Source organism: Buteo buteo, chromosome 20, assembly GCF_964188355.1.
Source record: "Buteo buteo chromosome 20, bButBut1.hap1.1, whole genome shotgun sequence".
NCBI classification, from domain to species: Eukaryota; Metazoa; Chordata; class Aves; order Accipitriformes; family Accipitridae; genus Buteo; species Buteo buteo.
Window position 1 is genome coordinate 9,676,836 of NC_134190.1, and position 22,455 is coordinate 9,699,290.

General features: G+C 43.1%; 1 protein-coding gene across 1 annotated transcript in view; it reads right to left on the reverse strand.

Moving 5' to 3' along the window:
* The window catches only part of PHACTR1 (phosphatase and actin regulator 1), a 307,157-nt gene extending 285,030 nt beyond the window's left edge, over nucleotides 1–22,127 (reverse strand). The window contains exons 1-3 of the mRNA XM_075052412.1: nucleotides 22,001–22,127; nucleotides 10,091–10,237; nucleotides 8,142–8,311 (exon numbers count right to left, since the gene is read on the reverse strand). Coding sequence (XP_074908513.1) covers nucleotides 8,142–8,311; nucleotides 10,091–10,237; nucleotides 22,001–22,061 — 378 coding nt within the window. The 5' untranslated portion in view covers nucleotides 22,062–22,127. The remainder of the gene's footprint in view (nucleotides 1–8,141; nucleotides 8,312–10,090; nucleotides 10,238–22,000) is intronic.
* Nucleotides 22,128–22,455: the final 328 nt, after the last annotated feature.

Here is a 22,455-nt window from a genome sequence, read left to right on the forward strand (position 1 = left end):
ATTCTGAACGAAGAAAACATTTTTAGTTGACTATATCAACAAATCATATTACCATGTAAAATACATTAAATTAATATAATTAAAATGTTATAACTGACAGTTTTTGCACCTCATCCACAAGAGATACATTATGATGAATGTTCGTCACCAAGAAAGCATGAGTGCAGCCAAGTTTTATTTTGCTACAGAAGTATAATATTCTACACTGATTCTATGGTCTAAAGTCTAAGCACAAGAAACATCTGCTAATAACACAATATTCATTAGCATTGACATTTTACGTTATCTGAAAACAGACAGCCCAGGACATTCTTTCTGCACTAATCACTTTTGTCATACTGCAAAAACTTACAAACTTGAAGACTGATTCTGAAGGCACTCACATGCCTAGCTGTGAGTATTACTGTGAGTAGTCCCAATGAAACCAATTAGTTGACTCAGAGTAATTAAGCATTAAAGCTAATTATACCTGTTACTGAGAATTAGGCTCTTTCTTTTTACTAAATTTTACAGCTAGTAATTCTGAACAGGGATGCCAGTTCTGACAATTTTATCAGAAGTTTTGGAAAAATGTATTTTCCTTAAATACTTAGTTCCAAGAAGAAAACTGTGGTTCCTGATGAAACAAAAAAAAAGAAAGGATTATGCAGTGTCCCAGCTTGCAGGAATAAACTTGGTTGTGTTAACCCAACAAGCTCATCGAGCAAAGGCAAATATAGAGATAACTTCTTACTCGGGCAAATTCCACCATGTCAATTTTCTTGAAGAACAAGGTTAGCAACAAAGCACTACTGCAGCCTTAAAATCACATGTACTGCAGATAGCTGTAAGAAGTATCAGGTCTGCATATTCTGATCCCAAAGCAAACATGTACCTTCCTTCCTTTTACCTCCCACCACGGTTGTTCCACAGCAATGTTGGTGCCATTGACTGCATGGGTATCAGCTGCCCCCCTGACCCAGAAAGGTGATGCACATGTGCAGCGCCACAAGAACAGTTAAAATACAAAAGCTTCCTTTTAGTCAATTCCACCAACACATTCAGCATTCAGAGAAACGGATTTTGTATCATTTTCCTCTTGCCAGTTCCATCACTCTGACTGACTATGCCTTTCCCTTCAAATTGTCCCCAATTGTATTTGTTAACTAAAGCCTGCATCAACAAACCCTTTTGGATGACAGCTGGTGAAGCAGGGGCATCTCTCCCCTTTACAGGACTCGGAGAACCTGTAAACTTATTCCCATCTGGCACTCACTGAAGGTCATAGTCTTAAACCAAAGGTCTCCAAAGCCAAGTACAAGAGTTAAAACCTCAGTTGGCATTAAGGTCTTTTCCCTCAAAACAGACTGTTTACCTGCCGCATATGATGTTGACACAGAGGTGCTTTCAGCCGCTCCATTTAGCCCTGGCAAGAGCCAGTTATCTCAAATGGTGTGTTCTTGCCACACGGTGGGTGGCATTCAGTTTGGAGGTTCGATTTTCCTGGTGTGTGCACTCATGCTCCCGGGGTTGGAAAACAGCCACAAAATGAGTGACGGGCACACATCCTATCTCTAGTTATACTCCAAATTAAGCATCATTAAGACTAATAGTCATCATTCAATTAACGTGCAGGTGCAAATTTTGGTTACACAAAGCCTGATGCAAAGGAGACCAGTTCTTCAGGCCCTTTTATAAAGGTATTAAGAAATGCTTTGCCAAAACCGGTGATTTGGCTTCCTAAGTATGAGAGGGTCTCCATGACAATAATCTGAGGGAGTGATTAGAGCAGAGAGAGAAGGTGGCATTTTTCCAAGCATGCATTTTTACTAATCTTTCTCCAGAAAGAAATAAAACCTCCCACACATATTAGAAAGCCTACAACTGCATACTTCTCTCTCCCCCATTCTCTCGAGTCCAATCTTTTCTACCTGAAACCTTAAAGCCACCATAATTTGAAAGTATTTTTAAAAATACGAATATGCCCTTCAGATTACCTCTTCAACATCACTTCTAATCTGTGAGCCCCATAAATCCAAAGTAGTTTAAATTCTTGCATCATTTTAGGGATTATTTATTCTAATCATGAAACCATGCAGAATATTTTATTATGGATATATGCAAACTTACGCTGGATAAACAGGAAAGAAAAAACACAACTCCAAACGTGGTAACATTTCAAATGACTGCAGAGATGATTAATTGGGTTAGTGTACTAAATCATATGTAAGGATGACCAGGGGCAAACTCAGAAACTTCAAAACAGATTTTTAAATCAAATGGTGGGTTTTAGAGAAAATTAAAAATGGATGGCATTGAGATTTCCTGCAGAAAATCCAGTCAAGTAATTTTACTTTATTTTCACCTATTTAGAATTTACCCACCTCAGTGAACTGTATAGATATTCTTTCTTATTTTACAGTGACAAAATAAAGTGCACAACCTCCTCCTTGATCACTGCAGAAAAATGCACCGTACCCTTCTAGACAAATCAACATGTATGAGGCTAATATATATGACATTATCTTTCCTTTAGAAAGGAAATTCATAGATCATTTTACTCTTGAAAAGTATTCAGCACAGCTCTAAAGCTATATAACGGAACAAATACGGTGATACAAATAATAACAGTAAGGCAGCCTACCATGAAGGCTGTAAGAAGTACTAGGGCCCCAAAAAAGTGTGGATGGTGCCAGCACAGTGAAAATGGAAGAAGCTTTTGATTTCAACTTTGTGCCTGGTTCAGACCAGGAAAGTTCCCGTGTATAAAACTAACAGTCACCCTTTGTATCCTGGCTTTCCCCCACCAGCTCTGCATCACAGAAACAGCCGACTATGAACATTTCCCAGCTCGCTAACATTTGTCTCACCCATTCAGCAGTTTCTGCCAGGATCCTCCTCCCTCTTTACACCCTGTGAATTAATTCTGCTTGCAGCAGCACTAACACAGGCTGCCATGGGTTTTTTTCCTCTCACCAATATGTGGGTTATTAATCACTGCTTAAGAACAGTAAATGGTACCGAGTTCGCTTGCCTTTCTAGACACAAGGACCTTTCTTCTACACGCATGGCAAAATTCTGCAGAGCCACTCAGTCCTTTCCCTCTCAGCTTTCCTTTCTCAGAACACATTCCAGGAGAACACGTGCCTCCGTACCACAAAGACATAAAACAGATCTTTCATCATTGAAGGGAAGCAGAGATGTATGTTTCTACAGTCTGGCTGAGATCCCTGGCCGAAGTCAACAAATGACTTACATCACTTGAGGATCCAGCCACTTCAGTACACTTAAAACCTGTGCTGCGCTTCAGGGCCGAGTGAGCCAGCTGGGCTCCATAGCCAGCACAGGATGCACCATCCATATCAGGTCTGCTCTATCGCTACCTCTCTCTCCCCACCTTCAGAGACCAGCTCCGGCACCCCTTGGGCCACCGACTTCTGTTCAGTTGCGCCACTGGTGCATACTTTTAAGTCGGGGTGGGTGGCATATATTCACATTCAAAAGCTCCCCTTCCCTCATTTCACAGCATGGAAGCTAAATATATTCTTTCTGAAGGAACACCCCCTCTTTGCTGACCCTTAGTAGAGCTACTGCAGTCATTCTAGCCTTACACTATCTCCAAGGCATTGGCTTGCTTTCTCCCTGAGTCTCCATTCCCAGGTTAAATTCTAAGTAGACAATCAGCCTTGTTCAAACAAAGACTGACATTTGGTGACCTCCCTGAACGATCTCAGGAGAGTCCCATGGCAGCTGAGATAAAGACGACTTCTTGCACCACTTAACAAGAAGCCACTCTGCTAGAATCAACTTTGCAGCACAGGACTGCAGCACAAAGCTTACTCTTTTTCGGCTAGGAAGAAGTAAGACTATCTGTCTGTATATAGAAGTACCTTCATAGTGACTGACACTTGAAAGGCTAAAAGAGAACCTGAACAGATCAACTCGATGTGGTAGTCCCTCCTTCCCCTAACAAACATCGATAAAATTCTGACAGGGATTCCCCAAGCAGCTGCATGAAGAGGGAAGCAAAGGAAAAGCTCACACAACTTGTATCATTTAGTGAGAGTTTTAAGTCGTCTATTTCCTTATCAGTCATCACCTCTGCTAATTTATCAAGCTTGAAAGCCACCTACCATGCATTGCCATTTTAAAAGTATAATATTTTGCAACAGGAAGAATAGAAATCTGTCAAAACCTGTAATAGGTCAAAACCTGTAAAAAACACTTGAACTTGTCAGCTGGCACAGGACCAGGAAAGGGATTATGCTATTGGACAACTGTCACAGATGGAGGCCCAAGTTTTCAGAAGTAATTTGGGATTAGCTTTTAGATGCCTGAATCAGAATGTTAGAAAGACAATTAGAAAACTGCTTTTAAGAAGATGTATATGTAAAGCCAAAGATGGACATCAAGAGCTGGGGCCATGCCAGATTGCTAATCATAATAAAGAAAACAAAAGATCACCACCCAAAAGCGAGAGCACATTCCACATTCCTCTAGTGTCGCACTGGAGGAAGTCTTTCAGAAAATTAAAAAATTAATTTCTGTATGTGGACTGATTCAGTATCAAATATGCAAAAGGAATCCATATCTGTCTATAGTTTTATGATGTTGCATAGCTACATTAATTTTGGTAGAAGAGGTAATTTAAATCCTTTGGGAAACATTATCCTCTTGATATGAGCACATAACTCAGATTAATAGGATTTGCATATGTATAACAGTAGGGAGAATAACCCTGAGTTTGGAAAACAGCTTTGTATTTTAATCAGTTTGGGAACACCAGCAAAAAAACCATAGCGGGGACAACTAATTGAACAGCATTTGTTAACTCATGCTAGGTAATAATTGTGAGTTAATTGACCAACATTTAGAAACAAACATAACAAACAAGTATATCTTGTAAAAGCAAACAAAGCAGAACTGTTAATATAATCGAAAGAGAAGGGCAGGTAGAAGTTGCACTGTTAATCACTTATAAATTGTGGGGTTTTTACAATCCAGACCAAATCTGTGCTATACCCAAATTGTATAATTGACTCTGTGTATGCAATCTCTCAGTTGTTCAACAATACAGATAACAGCAGTAATGGTTTAATTATACCTTACAGCTGAAGTAGATAAAAACCTGCTAGTTCTTAACTAGTGGTTGTAATTAAGAGCGGAGAAGAGCAGTATTCACTGCATCTGCTTATGTTTCATTAATAAAAGTGGATTTTAAGTTCCAATACAGCAAAGCAGCTGCACGCTGCATCCAAGCCCTGACCGTGTCCTGACAGAAGACAATGACTGGGGAATGCAGCTCAGCTTGTAGCAGCTGTAGGAAAAACAGCTCAGTAAGCAGTGGTTGAGCAGCAGCTGTAGATATGGAACGCACTAAACAGAAAGCAAGCGATAATCACGTAAGAAAGAGGTTATTTCCTGCGCCCCAAGCGTCACTTTAGTTTCGACTGCCCCGACGGGTTTGAAGAAACAGCGTTACTTTCTTTCTACCACTTTCCCCCTGCACAGGCAGAGAAATACGCCCACCCTCGCGCACACACGTGCACTGCCAACCCACGGACAGCGAGGGAGAGCAAGACGAGGCGGGACACGCAGCTTCCACCCCCGGCCGAGCGGTCGGCTACCGCGGCCGGCCCCCGCCGCGCCGGCCGGCGCTTCAGCACCAGGGGCGCGGACAGCGCCCGCGGGCTACCGGGCGGCCCCGCCCGGCCCGGCCCCCCCCGCCACGCCCCGCCACGCCCCAGGGCGGGGTCAGCGGCGAGGCGGGAGGTCGGGCCCCTCTGCCTGCAGGCCAGGTAGCACCCCCGGCACACCGAGAGCGACCTGCCGCGGCACATCAGTAACATCACCAGCAGCAACGAAAATGAAAAGCAGGTAAGTTTAGGAAGGGGGGGGGGGGTTCCACACATACCCCCAAAAAATAAATTCAAGAACGTTGCGCCTCATAACTAAGAAGTTTCAAATGCCAACCCTGCACCGTGCAGCATTACTAAGTACGAGCAAAAGTGGCTAAACAAATTTTCTAACACCTGTTTACTTGGAATGGCGAGTTCTCAAACCCAGGCTGCTTGGTTTCTGCTTTCTGAGCAAACAGAAGAGTAAAACCAACAGCTCAGAAATAAAGTGGGTACCAGTGGCATGTTTCACTTGCTTTTTGGCTCACTCACTCAATACTGGTTGCTAAGCAATTATTTTTTTTTTTAAAGCTCAAAACTACTCACTGCCAGATGGATTAATGAAAACACACACTTGCACTACTTACAACATTTTTCATTTATATTTCTTGATACACCAGTACTGTTTCTTTTAATTATTTCTTTTAAAGGAATTCCATTCCCAGGTTTGAAAGTAAAGACATAAATTAAAGAGAGCCAGGGAGAGGGGAGGAACAGAAAGAAGCTAAGTGTAATTATCAATTTTTTCAGTGGATTGCAGGAAAGAGGTACCTAGAGACTTGCATATCCTCTGGGACTTGTAGCAAAGACAGCATGTCTAGCTCAGCATAGAGATGTGAGGCACCAGGTGACCTGAAGGTGCCTTGCTCCTAACTGGTTTATCTATTTATAACTACATGACATAACATTACCTGTGACAGCACAAGTCAATGCAGGGTTACTTCAGCAGTCAAATAACCATATGCAGCCTCTTTTTATTTACACCTTACGCACAGCGATGCTCTTTCCATTTTCACTCCCAGTTCTTTAGAGCGGAAACCTGGCATCTGGCACTGTCTTCCAGCTTGTGCCCTGAAATGCCACCCAACTTACCTACAGCTTAGTAATTTTTAAGAAGTCATGATCAGAAAGAAATAATGACCTGCCATATGATGTAACCAACCATTCTGTCAATGGTAAAACCAAACAGCATATTAGCCATTACCAAGGGTGTAATTACAGCAGGGATAACGGGAGGGGGAGGGGAATCTATTCCATCCCCAAATGGAGGAAAAAACGCATCTCTGCCATCTCCAACTTTCTGCCAGCTGAAAGGGGGGAGGAGGGACAGGGAGACTGCAGCATGGCAAGCAGCAACTCCCAGGCAGCTCTTTTCCCTTTACAGCTGGCAGTGAGCTGACAGGCTCAGCATCAAAGACTGTCACACAGTTGGGTCATTTTGTGCGCTGCTGCTGGGACAGAAGGGAGGCTGCAGTAGAGCTTCCTGGCTACAGATCCTCCCTCACGCCCACCCCACGGACAGAGGAAGTCTGGTTTGGTGCAGAGAACTAACAGAAAGAACTTTCTTTTCCTTTGTTTTTGAGAGCAAGTAACCTTTGGTGTAGTTTACTGTTAACTGAGCACATAAGGAAAGAAAAGGTCAGGGAAAGAGGGGAAAACCACAGGCCTAGTAGGGAAGAAACAGGATAGTCACCATGTGCAGGATGAACTGAAGGGGACAGCCGAAATCTCAAGGGAGCCATGAGGAAGAGGTGGCAGAGAGGAAGGAGCGGCAGTGGAGAAGGGGGACGGAAAGGTCAGGTAGAGACTTGCAGGAGGCTCGTCCCGATAACGGGCACGAGGAGGTGAATGTGGGGACCTGGAGGTGTGTTGGTAGAAAGCATCAGGCTCTACACCCTTTGAGTCACAAAAAGCGACGCTGAGACCACAGGGGACCTCCCAAGACTGAGAAAAAGCGGACAACGCAGGTGCAAGTTTCCTTGCACTTTTGAGGCACAAACCCATCAGTGGAAGAAGGCAAAGAGTGAGAGGGGGAGAGACGCGCAAAACGCCAAGAGGCAGCGTCTCCAGGAGGGACACCAGAAGAACCCGGCGAGGAGGTGCAGACCAGAAGTCTTGTGGGGATGCGGTACCCACTCTCTGCGGGCTAAGAGGATGGTGCTTTGGGAGAGGGCAGGCTTCGAGGCGCCGAACCGAGAAGGGAAGCCGGCACCCGGCGGGGCGGGCTAGAGCTGGGGGGAGTAAGGGCAGCCGGTCAGTGGGCCAAGGCCGGAGGAGGAGGCCGGGGAGGCACGGAGAAACGGACACCCGGGCAGGGCAGGGCCCGGCGGCGGCGCCCGGGGAGCCCGCCGGCGCTGGCGGGGGAGGAGGCCGCGGCGCCGGGGGCGGCCCCTTCCCTCCCTGCCTCCCCCGCCGGTCCACGGGCGGCTGTCAGCGAGGAGGGCGGCTGTCAGGCAGGCGGGCCGCCCCCCCCCCCCGCCTCACCCCCGGGCCGGGCCGTGTCTCACCTGTCTCGAGGTTGAAGGAGATCCGGGCCTCAGCGAGGTAGGGGGTGTCGCTCTTGGAGCGGACGCGGCGGATGGGTCTGCGGTCGATGTCCTCCTCGGAAGATGCCGCCATTAATGTGGGCACGGTGAGCAGCGTGGCCCGGCGAGCTGGCGAGGGCGAGCGGCGGCGCGGCCGGGCGAGGAGGGGGCGGAGGGGGCGGGCGGGGAGGGAGGGAGGCGGGGGAGGGGAGGACGGGGAAGGAGAGAGGGAAAGGGAGAAAGGAGCGGAGGGAGTGAGGGAGGGAGAGACACAGGGAAAACCCGTCAAGGATCGGCGGACGGGAGCGGCCGCGCCGGCCCTGCCCGCTGCCCCTGCCCGCCGCCAGCGCCTCCGCCGGCCGAGGCGCGCCCGCCGCCGCTCGCCTCAGAGGCGGCCACCTTCACCCCGGGGCTGGGGCGGGGGGGAACGGAGCGGTGTGCCCCGCCTGCTCCCCTGCCCAGGGGAGGCCGGGGCCGGGGTCCTGTCTGAGGTGCCCCCCGCCCCGGGGCAGGGTCCCGGCTGAGGTGGTTTTGCTGCTCGCAGGGGAGGGGCCCGGCTGAGGTGACTGCCGCCCCCCCCCCCCCTCAAGCAGCTCGGCCTGGCTGAGGTACCACACGACGCCATGGGCCTGGAGGGCCGAGGTGGCACCCTGCACCAGGCCCGGCACCTCCCGCCCCGGTCTTGGACACCCCGAGCTGCTCTCTTCCAGCCTAGGGGTCCTAAAACTCAAGGCTGGATCGAGACTTGGTGGGAAGTCTAAGTCCCTGCACCTCCTTCTCCTTTTGCCTTGGGTGAACCCATTAAGTAAACCGGAATGGTGCACCAGGCCAAGCGCTTGAAAATGCCAAGGGGACTGAGTAGCCTACGCTCAGTGTTTAAAACGGCCCATCACTTAAAGCTTGGAACTCGTATTCCTAAGTCACTTTGGCAGGGCTCTGAAAAAAATGTGACCGTAGACAAAAATCAGGGACTCCATGCTCCCAGCTGCAGACTGGGCACAATGTTTTGCTGCTTCTGCCCTATTCTGCCTTCTCTATTTAGGAATCAGCTCTTTATGTAGAAGTTGCCCTGCGGTTGGAAGCTGCCTGCCATGTTAGGGCTCCAGTTTCAGTTGGGAACTCTAGATGTTGGTGTAATACAAGTAATGAAAAATGCTAATTTTAGAAAAAATCTAGGTAGCATAAAAGTACTACATAAAGTGAGAGTTAAACAGTTAAAATATGTGCCAGGGAGTGGACTAGTTCATCCCATTTAATTAAAATTTTTTAAAGACAAGCCAGTCTGCTTAAAGTCACTAAGTTGTCAGTACTTCCAACATCTTTTGGTTTGGTCAACCTCAATGAGAAAAAAAGACCAGGGAATGCTGGGCTCAGTAACTCTGAAGGCAATGATAGTAACATTAACTGATCTGAATTTTGAGGGACAGCTCTCTTAACTCATTCCTGCAGAATCAAGAGTTTTCTGTGAACTTTTGCCAATTAAACCTATAAAGGTTTTGGGGTATGCTGGGTGTTCTTCCATGGTTGTAATGTTGGGTTTAGCTGAAGTCTGCTGTTAGCTCTAATCCCTTCATAAATGTCCACAAGAACTTTCACGTTTCTGGATGCCTGGAGTGGATAAGATATCAATATATCTTGTTTGCAAAGCCATTCTCTTTTGCTCTGATTTTACTGGCTCGCCCTAGCTAAAACAGGGGAAAATCTTTAGTTAGTACTTGCAGGAGAATTTTGAAAAGGATCCCTGTTGATACATATGCAGGTGCTTGTAGTTAGACAGCCGTGACACCGTTGGATGTCTAGTGAACCACCATACCACTTGTGAATGAGGAGGTACCATCTGGTCCATCTGCATCTCAAAAAAAGTCTTTAATTAACATCATACGCTGTTTGGGAAAGGGGTGTTCTTACCATTATCAAGGTTGAAGCAGATCCTAGCTTCTTCCAAGTAAGGGGTGTCACTCTTAGACCGGAGTCTTCTGATGGGTCTCCGGTCTATGTCATCCTCAGAAGACGCTGTCATCAGAGTGGGCACAGTGAGAAGAGTTGCCCGACGAGCTGGTAGGAAAGAACAAATGAAGAGGAGAATAGCAGGAGAAAGGAGAAATGGAAAGGGGAAGGAAGAGGAAGAAAAAGAAGAAAAGAGAAGAGAAAGAAAATCATTCAATGGGAAAGAGGATCTGTAGCAGGTAGTAGAAGAGGCTATTTGCTGAAAGGTCCCTGCCTCACATGCTGCAGAATTTAAGGGCTGCACTGAATGATGCCAAGAAGAGGAAAGATTGGTGTGTCGTGTGCCCCAAACACACAGGTTATAGGTCTGTTCCTGCCTCAGATTGTTTGTTCAAACTTCCTAGTTTTTTTCCACTTAAACCACTCTCTTCACAAATTCTCAATAGCTGTAGTCTCTCTTTTTCTGAATGCTGTTTTTGAGGCTGTGATGCCTGAGTAATCAAAATATTTAAGTGACCGCTTAGCTTGCAGAAATCAGTGGAAGCTGTGCTTGGGACACATGACATGATGCCTACAACAACTATTCCAAAACTCATTTTCTTGTTGGCTTCATTTGGGCACTCAAAATTAACAGCTACTTTTTGCTCTTCATCACTTTATGTCTTAGTTTCGGAGTTATGAAACAGGGAGAATCATCATTTTCTTTCAGTAGGGATTTCATGAGGATATAAATTCATTAATATTTGTAAAGTATTCATATACTTTAGTGAAGCACCAATGAAAAGCCCATGAGGAAATTAAGATTTCTATTTTCTGAACAGGGTTTAAATGGCTTGGGGCCATGCCTTCAAGGAGGAGAAAGCAAAATATTTAATACTGGCTCATTAAGTAAGCACTGCCCACTCCATGCACTGATGAAGCAAATGGTAGGATAGTAAAAAATTACTGTGTCATCATGCAATTAGAAACCGTACTAAATACATATGTATAAGGAGACTGAATTAATGTTGTAGAGGCAAACATCATTCTGGCATTGCCTAAGTATTTAGCACTTGACCTTACAGCCTTGATAATGTCCCTTTAATGTAGGTGTTTTTCATGTGAAATGTAATTATGAGCAGCTGTTGAATGCTTTGGGTGCTGAACCTATAAATTACAAATCAAAACCAGAAGAGCCTCTATAAATATATCCACCTCAATTCTCTCTCTCGGTAGATAAAGATTATCACAAATGCTAGCTGGGATCTGGCTGATCACTGAAAGCGTGAGCACCATGCACAAGTACCTTCTCAGTGTGTTTCTCTCCCCTCCGCCTCATATATAGTTGGAAAGAGAGTTTCAGCTTGAAAGCCTGTCTTTAGCCTTAGTGTGGGACTGTTAACGTTAACTTTCATGTGGGACCCTGTAAGAGCCTAGGAGCCTAAACCCTGGATGTTGCTGTTTGGGCATTGTCTGGCAGAACAGCCTTTATCTTAGGGCTTTTGTAAGCCACCACACTTCAAATAACTAATAATGAACTATATTTTCCTGCTGGGACTGGAGAGCACGACTGATAGTGACTAAGAGCATATTCTGCAGCCTGTTAACTGTGGTTCTTTCTTTTAATACTTTTTCAGAGTTCCAAATAATACCTGTCAATCAGAAGCCTTCAGATGCCTAAAACCTGACTTAGGTGTTAGGTATGATAGCATATAATTAGTATGAGTTAACTAAAGCTGTCACGCTCTATTTTTCAATTTGCAGCATTATGTAGTTTACTAAACAAGTAAATCTGTGCTGCTGGACATAGGAGTTATTTCTGGTCTAACTTGCTTGTTTCCTGGTTTTAAATAGATTTCTTTCAAGTTTTTGCTCATTTCTAACCTAGGGTTTGAATTTGAAGTAAAAGCAGAGGCCAAGAGTTGAAATTGATTTAATGGGGTCAACTACTTAGATTAAGCTAAAGTAAACACTGTGACTAGACTGTAAACTATTACTCCCTTGTAATAGCGAAGTACAGTAATGAAGATAAAAGAGAATGGAAAATTTCTGCTACAGAGAATTTTGTGTACTGCATCATCAAATTTACACTTAAGGAAGATTTATCTGTATATGAAGTCAGCATTGTAAAAATCATCTCATAAAACAACCTTGTAAAATATTTGTCTTTTAAAACTGGCATGATCTAGCTGTAGTTAAAGCAAGGAAAAGGGCACCCATGCATTTCAGGGCTGGCTAAATCACAGCATAGGAATCTATTTGAAAAAAAGAAAAAAAAACCAACACCAAATTGCATATTCATTTATGGTAAGCAGAGAATAAGAGTGGGCTTTTCTATATAATTGTTTATAAATAATTTTTACCTTTGGGGTCAAAATATTGGGATCTGGCTTGTATTCATTTTGACTAGAGGTAGGTGGATGCTGGAAAATGTTTCTTAGAATATTCATTATATATTACTTTGACAACAATGATTATCTCCCCTTTGTGTGTATTACCAAAAGGAGTTTTCAAGAATGACTGAAAATTTTAAGTAAACATTGGAAAAATTTCAGAGGAAGCTAATAAGTATAAAAACATTTTCCAATAAAAACCTAACATCAATTCTTATGCAGCCATGGAACTGGAAATTATAGCTGATCACATTCTGATATCCATAGAGTGACACTGAATATTTATGCATGCCATGAACATATCTGAACACATTCTTTTCCTAACCATAATCCATAGCACTCCTTATTACAAGAGTGACTTGCCATATACTTTTTAGTAAAGCTGTCAACATTTGCCCAGTGTGACCATTGGGTCCATCACAGATAATCCACTAGTATCTCTAGCTTCAGCTGCTCTCCACAAACCAGCTCAGTCTCTGGGACACATTTTTAGGAGATGGTTTTTCAGGAAAATTAGAAAGTGTCCTCTTGAAGGTCTTGGAGTAAAGGAATGACATTATGATACACATTAAGGGGCCCAGTTATGCCGCAAATGGAATGTGAGACCAGCATCCAAAACCTCATTTTACACAGCAACTCTTAACAGCACACAGAAGGCAAATCAGTCATTTTGGTTAAATTCTTTCATTCTGTTTGCATTGTTCTTCATGGGGTTACGCCACGATCGGCACATTGCGGCAACATCTTGTCTGGTATTTGCTGGAAAGGGAAAAGGTTGCTTATGGAGGAAAAATACCTTAAAAATAGAAATGCGTTAATGTATGTAATGACACCGTAGAACTGATTACATATAATTCACATTTGTGTCTCAAAATATTTTACTTTACTGAAGTACAACACAAGTATGTGTTTGGGAGAAGGGAATGTGAAATACGTAAATTATTATATTGCATGTTCAGAGGCATTTTGAACATTTAATTTCAATATATTTAGTTACATCTACAGGTCGTCCAATTTTTGAATGCTGTTTGAAATTCATGAGAACATGGGGGACAGTTTGCAAAGAATTTTTGATGGCTTCCATTTTTTCCATTAAAATACATTTCCACATATTTTAATAAAAATATTAATACTAATTTTAGTTTGCCAAGAACTAGCTTTATGTTTTGAAGAGTTATAATATTGATTTTTTTTTTAAGACCCGTGTTTTTTAGAAATATTTTAGACATTTTTAATTGGAAAACTTTCAGAAGTGAAAAGCAATCCTCCTAAAAATTAGTCAGAGAAAACGTGAAATATTAATCTAGATTTTTCCATCCACATTTATCAATTGACTTTTGTTAAAATGCTTTTGAAATATCTCATTGGTGACACAAATAACCTGGTCATTTTTGGCTCTAGAGGGTCTTCATCTAGAAACCCTAATTTGCATAGTAGATTCTTACCTCGAAATGGCAAAAACTTTTGAGACCTGATGATCTTAATCTTAGTACAAGCAAAATGCTAAAATGTTTCTGCTGGAGATGTCTAGACCTAGAGGCATTGGAAAGGGTATGTTTCTGACACAGATAATCACAAGCAACTTCAGATGACATAGGAATAGCCATAAAGGAATACTGTTTTACATTAGAAATCTTTAAGACTTTTTTGAGGAAACCCTCATTTCTCAGGGCAAATTTTGAACAACTTTGTAGAATACCTATGAATATATATTAATTGCAGCACTGCTGTTGCTGAGTAGGATTCTTTTTTGCTGCTTTTTTTTTCCACTAGAGAAACATATGACCTTACTCAGTTCTCCTCCTTCATGCTTCTGTGGAAAGGGCTCACCATGGCATAACATGTAGATAATGCACACAGAAATGTATTTGTGGCTAAATGTAAGCTTTAAAAACATTACTTCAGGTACATTTTGATGCATTTAGAACATGATATTCCATCTGTGCTAAAAAAAAAATTATTAGATTGTGAATATTCTTCTTTAAAGACAGACCAAGCAATGGGTCCAAATGGATGTTTACCAGGAAAAAAATCTTTTGGTCTGATTTAATGCCACTTCACTTTAGTCTTGTTTTAAATGCAACTGATAAAGAAAACATTTGAAGGATTAGAGATGGGAAATGGGATATGACTGGCAGGAGAGGAAGAGAGTAGAACATGTGTGCAAGCACTGGAGAAGACATAATTTGTCATTTATAAGGAATGATTTATAGGCTTGTGTCTCCCAGATAAACACAGAAGCACATGTGTATGGATTGCTCCCTGTCTCTAAAGCAAAACTGTTGGGATCTTTGACACCAATTTGATGGACATCACTAATCTGAAAGAAAGTTCTTAGATACATAGTATTCAAACACAGGCCTGAGGGTTGCAAACAATGGTACACATGCAAAAGGATATCCACTTTTGTGCACATGCTTGTTATGCTAGTTTGCGATATTTGGGTTGGGTAAACATATGCACAATATGCTTAACTAGCAGTTTTTGTACCTTTTAGAGGAAACATGCTTGTTCCTCTGCCATTATGTCCAAAAGCATAGGCTTCAGAAAACAGACTATTAAAAATAAATAAATAAACAAAACAGCTAAATTATTATGAAGTAGGGACAAGTAGAGGCTTGTTTATTTAAAATTAATTTTAATAGGAAAAAATAGATTTAGTTTTCAGAATGAAATTTTTTTTCAAGTGTGATCCATGCATAGGTTTTCTAAAGCTTTCAGTATTTAGGGGTACAGACAACTGGATCTCAAACATCCTAGTTTTATTCAGATTTGCTCCTGAGAATTAGAAGATCCCTATTTCTTCTGACTTTAATTTGGCTGACTGGATATTGAAATAAATGAACAAAAAGTAGCTGAAGTACAGTTACTGCACCTAATTGTAAGCTACCTTTATACAACTGATGAAGCTAGGCTACGTGATTCTGCAAGCCAGAGACTCTGATTATGGCACTCAGTTGCCTGTTCCTAAATTCTCAGTAATGGGGGTGTGCCAGAATAGGAGGTGGTAAAGGGGAAAAAAAAAGTTTGATGATGAAAAGGTTGATGTTGGTCAGTTACTTTCTGGGTTTTAAAGGGAGGGAAATGACAGCAGGAATGCACATTTGCTGGTACTAATTCTTCTGTTATTAATGCTATTAGTCTAAGAACTAGTGACATCACATGAATAAAAAAAGAAAAAGACCTACAAAATAACATAACTTTGAAAATATGTTAATCTATAGGATGGATTAATCATACAATTTTGTTGGATGGAGTATCCTAATGTTACTTTACACAAGGAACATCTGCAGTGGAATCATTCTGGATTAGGATCTGGGGATACAGCAGTAATATGCTTTTGTAAAATACTGGACATGATTTAATATGCAAAAGCAGAAGGGAAGTAGCACTGAGTAGTCAGCAGTGATTAAAGTCAAACATCTAGAATGAATCAGCACTGTATGAATTAAAATAAATGAGCAAAAGTGAAACACAGTGAAATAAATGTATTGTGGAGACAGAGTGTGAGAGGAAAATGTGGAATTAAAACTATACCTTAGAGTATTTTATTAAACCTGGAAAACTGATCAAGAAGAAGGATTTCCTGAAATCTTTTGAGCAGTCATCCCCTATGTGTCTATACAATCTTCTGCATCTGTTATCCCTTGGCCATGCGTACTATATTTTTATTTCCATAATTTTTTCTACTTCACATTTTTTTATTCACTCTTTATATTCATCAAGTAGATTGCAGGAATGTTGCAACCCGTAAAAGCGTAACTAATGTGAGTGGATCTGTAAATTATTTATAGATACAAAAGATAGTTTAGGATAAGCCTTCAAGAGAGTTTTGTTCAGTTGTTTAAATATGCACAGTGTATCCTGCCAAATGGACTGGCAAGCAACTTCAAGGTATGTAGGAGCATCTTGGAAATACTCCGTTAATGCAATTAATTTTAAGCTTCGTGCCCCCTGCTGGTGTGAAAGGAGATAAGACTGGAAAAGTGGATGCAAAGGTCTCCAGGAGATTAGAAACTATTTTATCCTTGAGTCAGAAGTCGCCTAAGAGCAACTAAGAACCCAGACTCCCAGCAGGGACCGGAGGGTCCGACTGTAGTGCAAAGGTGGACTCACACAGCCCAGAATGGCATCCTGACCGCACGATGTCCAGCCTGTCACGTCAGGTCGTGGTGTGGGGTTGCTGGAGGCACCAAGAGAGGGGATGAGTCTTAGGACCTCTTCCATCAGACTCATGGCTACAGAAGAGTGGTATGTGCTGTCTGCGATGGGCAACTCTCCTTTTATGATGGTACCTAAAGCCTTCATTTATAATGTACTGGGCAGAAGTCATTCTTCTCTCTTAGAGTTCATCCAAGGGCTCCACCCCCTTGTATACAATGGAAGGGGTGGGTTCCTCATTTCTTAACCCTGAACAAGCCCAGGTGAAAGCTAGATACCAACAGCCAGGGCCCTGCGTGCAATCCCTGCACAGAGTTTGGTTGGCTAAGTTCAAGGCAGGCTCTCTGACATGGCACAGCTGTTGGAGACAGCCCTGAGCAGCTTTGGAGCTGTTACAGAAAGCGGCAAGAAGCCTCAACATCTGCTTCCTCCCTTTCTTTTGGGAGCTACAGTTACACTGAGGCCGTTGCACGCTTGCTGAGTGAGGCTGCGGCTGTGCCTGTGGCTGGCTACGTTCCTCACTGATCCACATCCAGACTGCTGACTTGATGTCCTCCTTGGCCTCATACCTGCCTCATCGCCATGGCCTGGCCTGATGATCTGGACTCTTGGCTGAACCTGGTGACCGTCAGCAGAACTGCCCTGCTTGTGTGCTTCAGTACTTTACCTCTCGTAAGCGAGGCAGCTGCCCCTGCCCGTCTTGCCGACCTTCGCTTGCTCTCCCTTATGGAGCAGCTTGCTTTTGCTGCTCCTCAGCACCAGCCTGCTCAGCTCTGGCAAATATGAGGTCTTTCTTTTGGTGCTCCAAAGCATAACTTCTTTCAAGTAGAACTTCAAGATCAAAGCAGATGTCTCTCCAAAGTAGGCTACAGCTGAGACAGGATCTGCACATTTACAGGTTTGGATTACAACTTGACCTGTTTTGGGGAAGGTACTCCCTTTTATGAATTAGGTCCTATTTTGCCTGCCAACACATGATTCCTCTATGCAAACAAATGCCATTAGCACAGGCATCTTTTACTCAAGTTAGCTGTCTAGGCTTTCATAATCACTGGAGAGAATAAGGCAAGATTTATATTATCCCAAGGAAGATGTCTAAGCTTAGGTGAACTCTGCACTTTAAATGACTATTTCTCTCCACTGATACATGCCAGGCTAGTCAGAAGTCTTGGGTGGAAGCATCTTCACTGAGGACACCTAAGGGATAAGTGAGCTGAATCCTATTCCAGGCCCCATTATATACTTTAAGGCTTAATGCCTGAAAGCCGTGGTAGATTTGTATTTAGAATACATTTACATCCAAGAATGACTAGTATCTTCCACGCAGTTCAGAGGGAAAAGACTTTTTCAAAATTAACGTCCAGCTCCATGCTTAGATTTCAGATTCAGACTTTCTTAGGGCAAGGGGCTAGATCCAGGGGATCACAGTCCCTTCTTTCCTGCTTGTGATTTGCCAGTGCGTCACCAGGCATTACGTACTTGGCAAGGACACCCCCCATCTCCTAGATCCCAACATATGGCCACAGAAGAGACAGTCAGGGAGGGCTGTGGGGCTTAGGATATTTCTGGCTTGTATCTGAAGACTGCAGCCAGCTGGCTTCATTTACCAAGTTTTCTAAATCTAGATAATCCTACTGCCAGATCCAGCTTTTGTGACTTTTCCATCCCTCCTGCTTCACTTTCCTTGGAGGAAACAGGGAACAGCTGTTTGAACAGCAGATGCAGCCTGAATGGCCAAACATCCTCTGTTCTGTGCTCAGCCCACAGGAGTGAGGTGATGGCTGCTTCTGCAGAAGGAGAGGACGCGAAAGGAGGCAGCTGATAAGGTAACACCTCTCTCCTCCTACCCTACAGCATCAAAGGCAGTTCTGCAGCTTTCTGCAGGAGTAGGGATGAGGTGTGGGCTGGGGTGTTGCAGGCAGTAAGGGATAGAGAACTGGTTAGTTGCTGGGGGCCAAAACCCTGCTTCAGTCTGTCTGCTGAGGTCAGAGCATCCTGCATTCAACTACACAAGATCTGAGGTCAGCTGGGATTTGACATCATCTGCTAGCAATGTCATCATAGCTCTTTGAGTTCCTTCCCAACATTTTGCAGTCCCATTCCTTCCCTTCTCTTCCACCCACAAGGAGTGGGTACAGATGAGAATGAGTGCTTTACAGCTGCCATTTGTAACATTGTCATATCATTAACGTGAAAACATTGGAAAGGAGCTTTTTCTTGATCTGGAGGATCAAAGGATTAAAAAGCAGAAATCTTCAAATCTCACAGAAAGAGTAAGTGGGTCATAAACCCCCATTCTACAGTCTGTAAACAGAGCCTTTTGTAATGCAATAACTAATAATATAACTAAAGTAATAATAATACTACATATAATGTGTTCTGATGTTGTTTCTAATTAAATAGCAGAATACTGTAGTCTTCTTTCACTCAATTCTGTCATAATGCAGTTTTAATGCATATACAGATACTGTTTGATAGCATGATTTCCTAATAGCACCATGTTGTTATGTTAACATCAAATAGTTACTGGTGATCCAATTAGGTAGATCTGGTGACAATGCTTTCTTGCAGACCTTTTAATTCAGTTCCAAACTAGCTACTTGAGCTACGCTATTTATGGCAGATGGGTGCCTCACATTTAGTGTATTTGGGGGGGGGTCAGAAAGTTATAGCTAATGCAGTTTAACTGTCTCTCAGAAGGCAGATAAAGAAAGAAATATATTATTTTTGCCCATGTTTGGAGAAATCATGCCATTATCTCATATAGAAATGCCTGCCTCATATAGAAATGCCTTAAAATTTGGCACAAGGTGCAAGGACGACATCAGAACTGTACAGGCAGCATCAATGCACACTCAATAGGGTTGAGTTCCTTGTTGTGTATGGGGCAGGTAAGATAGGTCAGAGGAAGGGCATGCTACCATCAAGAAGTTTGGGGCTAAGGATGATGTTAAAGGCATTTGCTACAGGAAACCTTGATGATTAAACTCTTCCAGGGGTTTATTGTTTGGCCTGCTGAAGCCATCTGTGTTACTCAGAGAGCTAGTGCTACCTCAGATGGTGAAAGCCTCCTGAAACTTCTTTGCACAGGCCACATTTCGTCTCTCACACCTATTGCTAGTGGGGTTGTCCATCCATCCTTCCCCTCAAGCACCTCTCGTGTTGCCCGGGGGCTGCTGTGTTGCAGCATTTGAGAATGTAGAGCAAAAGCATTGTCACTTCTGTGCTCAGAGTGATTTCCCTGCTGGCACCCAGCTTGTTGGAAAACAGCTGACCTCAGACACAGGGAGATGAAGAGAGGGGGGAGTACTGGAGTTTGGGGAAGAGGTCTCACAAGCATGTGAGAGATCTGAAGGACAGGAGCTGGGGAAGATGCAGTAAAAGGAGCAGAAAGAAAGGTGAAAAGTTGAAGGGGACAGAGTATAAGTGCAGTATGGCTTTTATATCAATGTACTGTTTCCAGTTGTGGAGGTAATTAGGGTTTGGGAGCCTCTGTACTATGCTGTGGTGTACAGTGGAAGCATGTCGTTGGCGTCTTTCATAAAATCTTCACAAGCAGGGGGACAGTAAAATCCCCAAGTCTCAGTGCTGGTTCCTACTAGTTTTGGCCAAGGGATTGAAGCCCACATGACAGATCTAAAGGTCAACCCCCTGCTGATGACTTTTATATCAAGGAATACAGTTCTGCATGACAAATTTTCTTCCTCGTTTTTCATTTAAAAAAAAAGCAAAATAATTGCATTAAAACAAAGAATCAACCAGGTGCTAAGGTTAAAATTTCAGTCATGCATGTAACTGATCAGTACAAGCATTTATATATGTGCTAACAATGTAATTTCTCTAAGTATGGGTAAGATAATATTTATTTCCCCTTGCCTTTTTGAAAATACTTACACTGAAGGTTGTCTGTGCAACCCTTATTAGTCACTTTGTGCACATTACTGTAATAGACTTTCATTGCATGAATGCATATTCCTTCTTCCGTAGTCCCCTCTGTACCTTGCAGCGCACAGGGATGCTGTTGATAAATTGCTATAGCTTGTAAAGCAGTAAGTTGTAGATTCCTGAATTTTAGTTTCTCTGGACTAGAAAGGGATTTGTTCTCATAGTGATAGCAAAGAACCTATTTTAATATTACTTCTGTAGCAACGGTCAGGTATCCATCACATTTTAGAGATGGAGAAAAAGCCAGTAAAATCAGTCATTGCCCTCAGCCGATTTTTTCCCTGATTTTGAGGTGCTTAGCATTCGCTTCTGTTGTTCAATGCAGAAGGCTGTGTTGTGACAAGAAAGATTTTCTGTGACTTGTACAGCTGAAAATATATCACAACAACTGGGGCAGCAGCTGGGCAATGCATCATGTGTGGGGTAGCAGCACCTCAGCTGAACCACAGGTTAAAGGTGGTACTGCCCCCATATATCCTGGGACGGTGGCATCCCTGGAGTGGATTAGGTCTTGCTCTGGGAGAATGGCCTCCAGAGAGAAGGCAGAACTTTGTTGGCCAGACTTTGAATTTGATTAGCAACTGATGAAATTAATGGTGGACAAAAGCTGGATCACATTTTCAGAAAACAGGCAGTATGTAAAACCAAAAAAGGCTGATAGAGCTACTTGGTTCTTATAGTTTTCTTCAATTTAATATGGTGTTTAAAGTTTAAAGAACAAAAAAACCCTCCTCTCTTAAATTGCAAGTTTTCTCCAAAAATAGAGCTGGTGAGAAAAATGTGAACTGACTTTACCAAAAATATCATCTATGTCGTGAACAAGTCTCAACTACATTAAAGCAAAGAAGCTTGATTACTCTTCCCCTCTCTCGCACTGCTGTTGTTCGGTGGCGGCCAGCATTTCACAGGGAAGGATGCAGATCAGTGAGAGCCTGCTGTTCCCATAAAGTGTGCTGGACTGCCTCAGGGCTTTCCCAAACCAGTTTTTCCTGCAGCACTAGATAACACCACATCATGATCCTGACAGCATCGATAAGCAACGAGGAAGGGGAAGGACACCACAAGCTTACGGAGCAAGCAGTGGGCCACTGCTGTCCCCTCTGACTTTTCCATTTGGGTTCTGCAACACCAGAGTCTGGATCTTGGGAGTTCCTTTTGCTCCCGCTGCACAACCAACAGCTCTCATAGCTTTTCCTTACCCTCTGAGAGGGCAGATCAACCCTATCATTGGTGGTCTTGTAATCCATTTTACACCCCATGCATTTTGAAGGCCTTTCCCTATGGCCTCTCTCCCCTTCAGTAGGTCAGTCACAAGGGCTGGCCCTTGTCTGGCCCTATACATCTTAACTGTACAGTTAAAATAGTCATTTTCTGAGTCAATACCAGTTCTTACCTTGAGCTCCTTGACTGTAAAACAGTCTGTGAGCAGACTCGACATCCAAAAAGTAGTCCATTTTGAAGGAACTTTACGTTTGTGTACAATACTCCAGTATGGATGATCAGTCAGATTCCTGGGAAAGATCACAGAGATGTCAGACAGAAAAAAGCTGGTGACTTTCTTTGTGGAAAGAATTGTGTAGGCAGTCACTGAAGTACTTCATTTGGCATATTGGGGTCAAAGCCTTTTCAAATCACTATTCATAGAACTTCACAAGTATCCTTTTCTATTTTTAAGACGTTTGGTTTAAATCTCTGTCTAAAGACATAAAAGAAAAGTCCTACTGCAGTATTAGCAAGATTCCTAGTACCTTCCTAGCACAATCACCTTTATTCTAGCCACAATCTCCATCTCTTACAATACATACTTAAATTCACCTGCCTGTTACATTTACTCTTAAAAAAAGATCA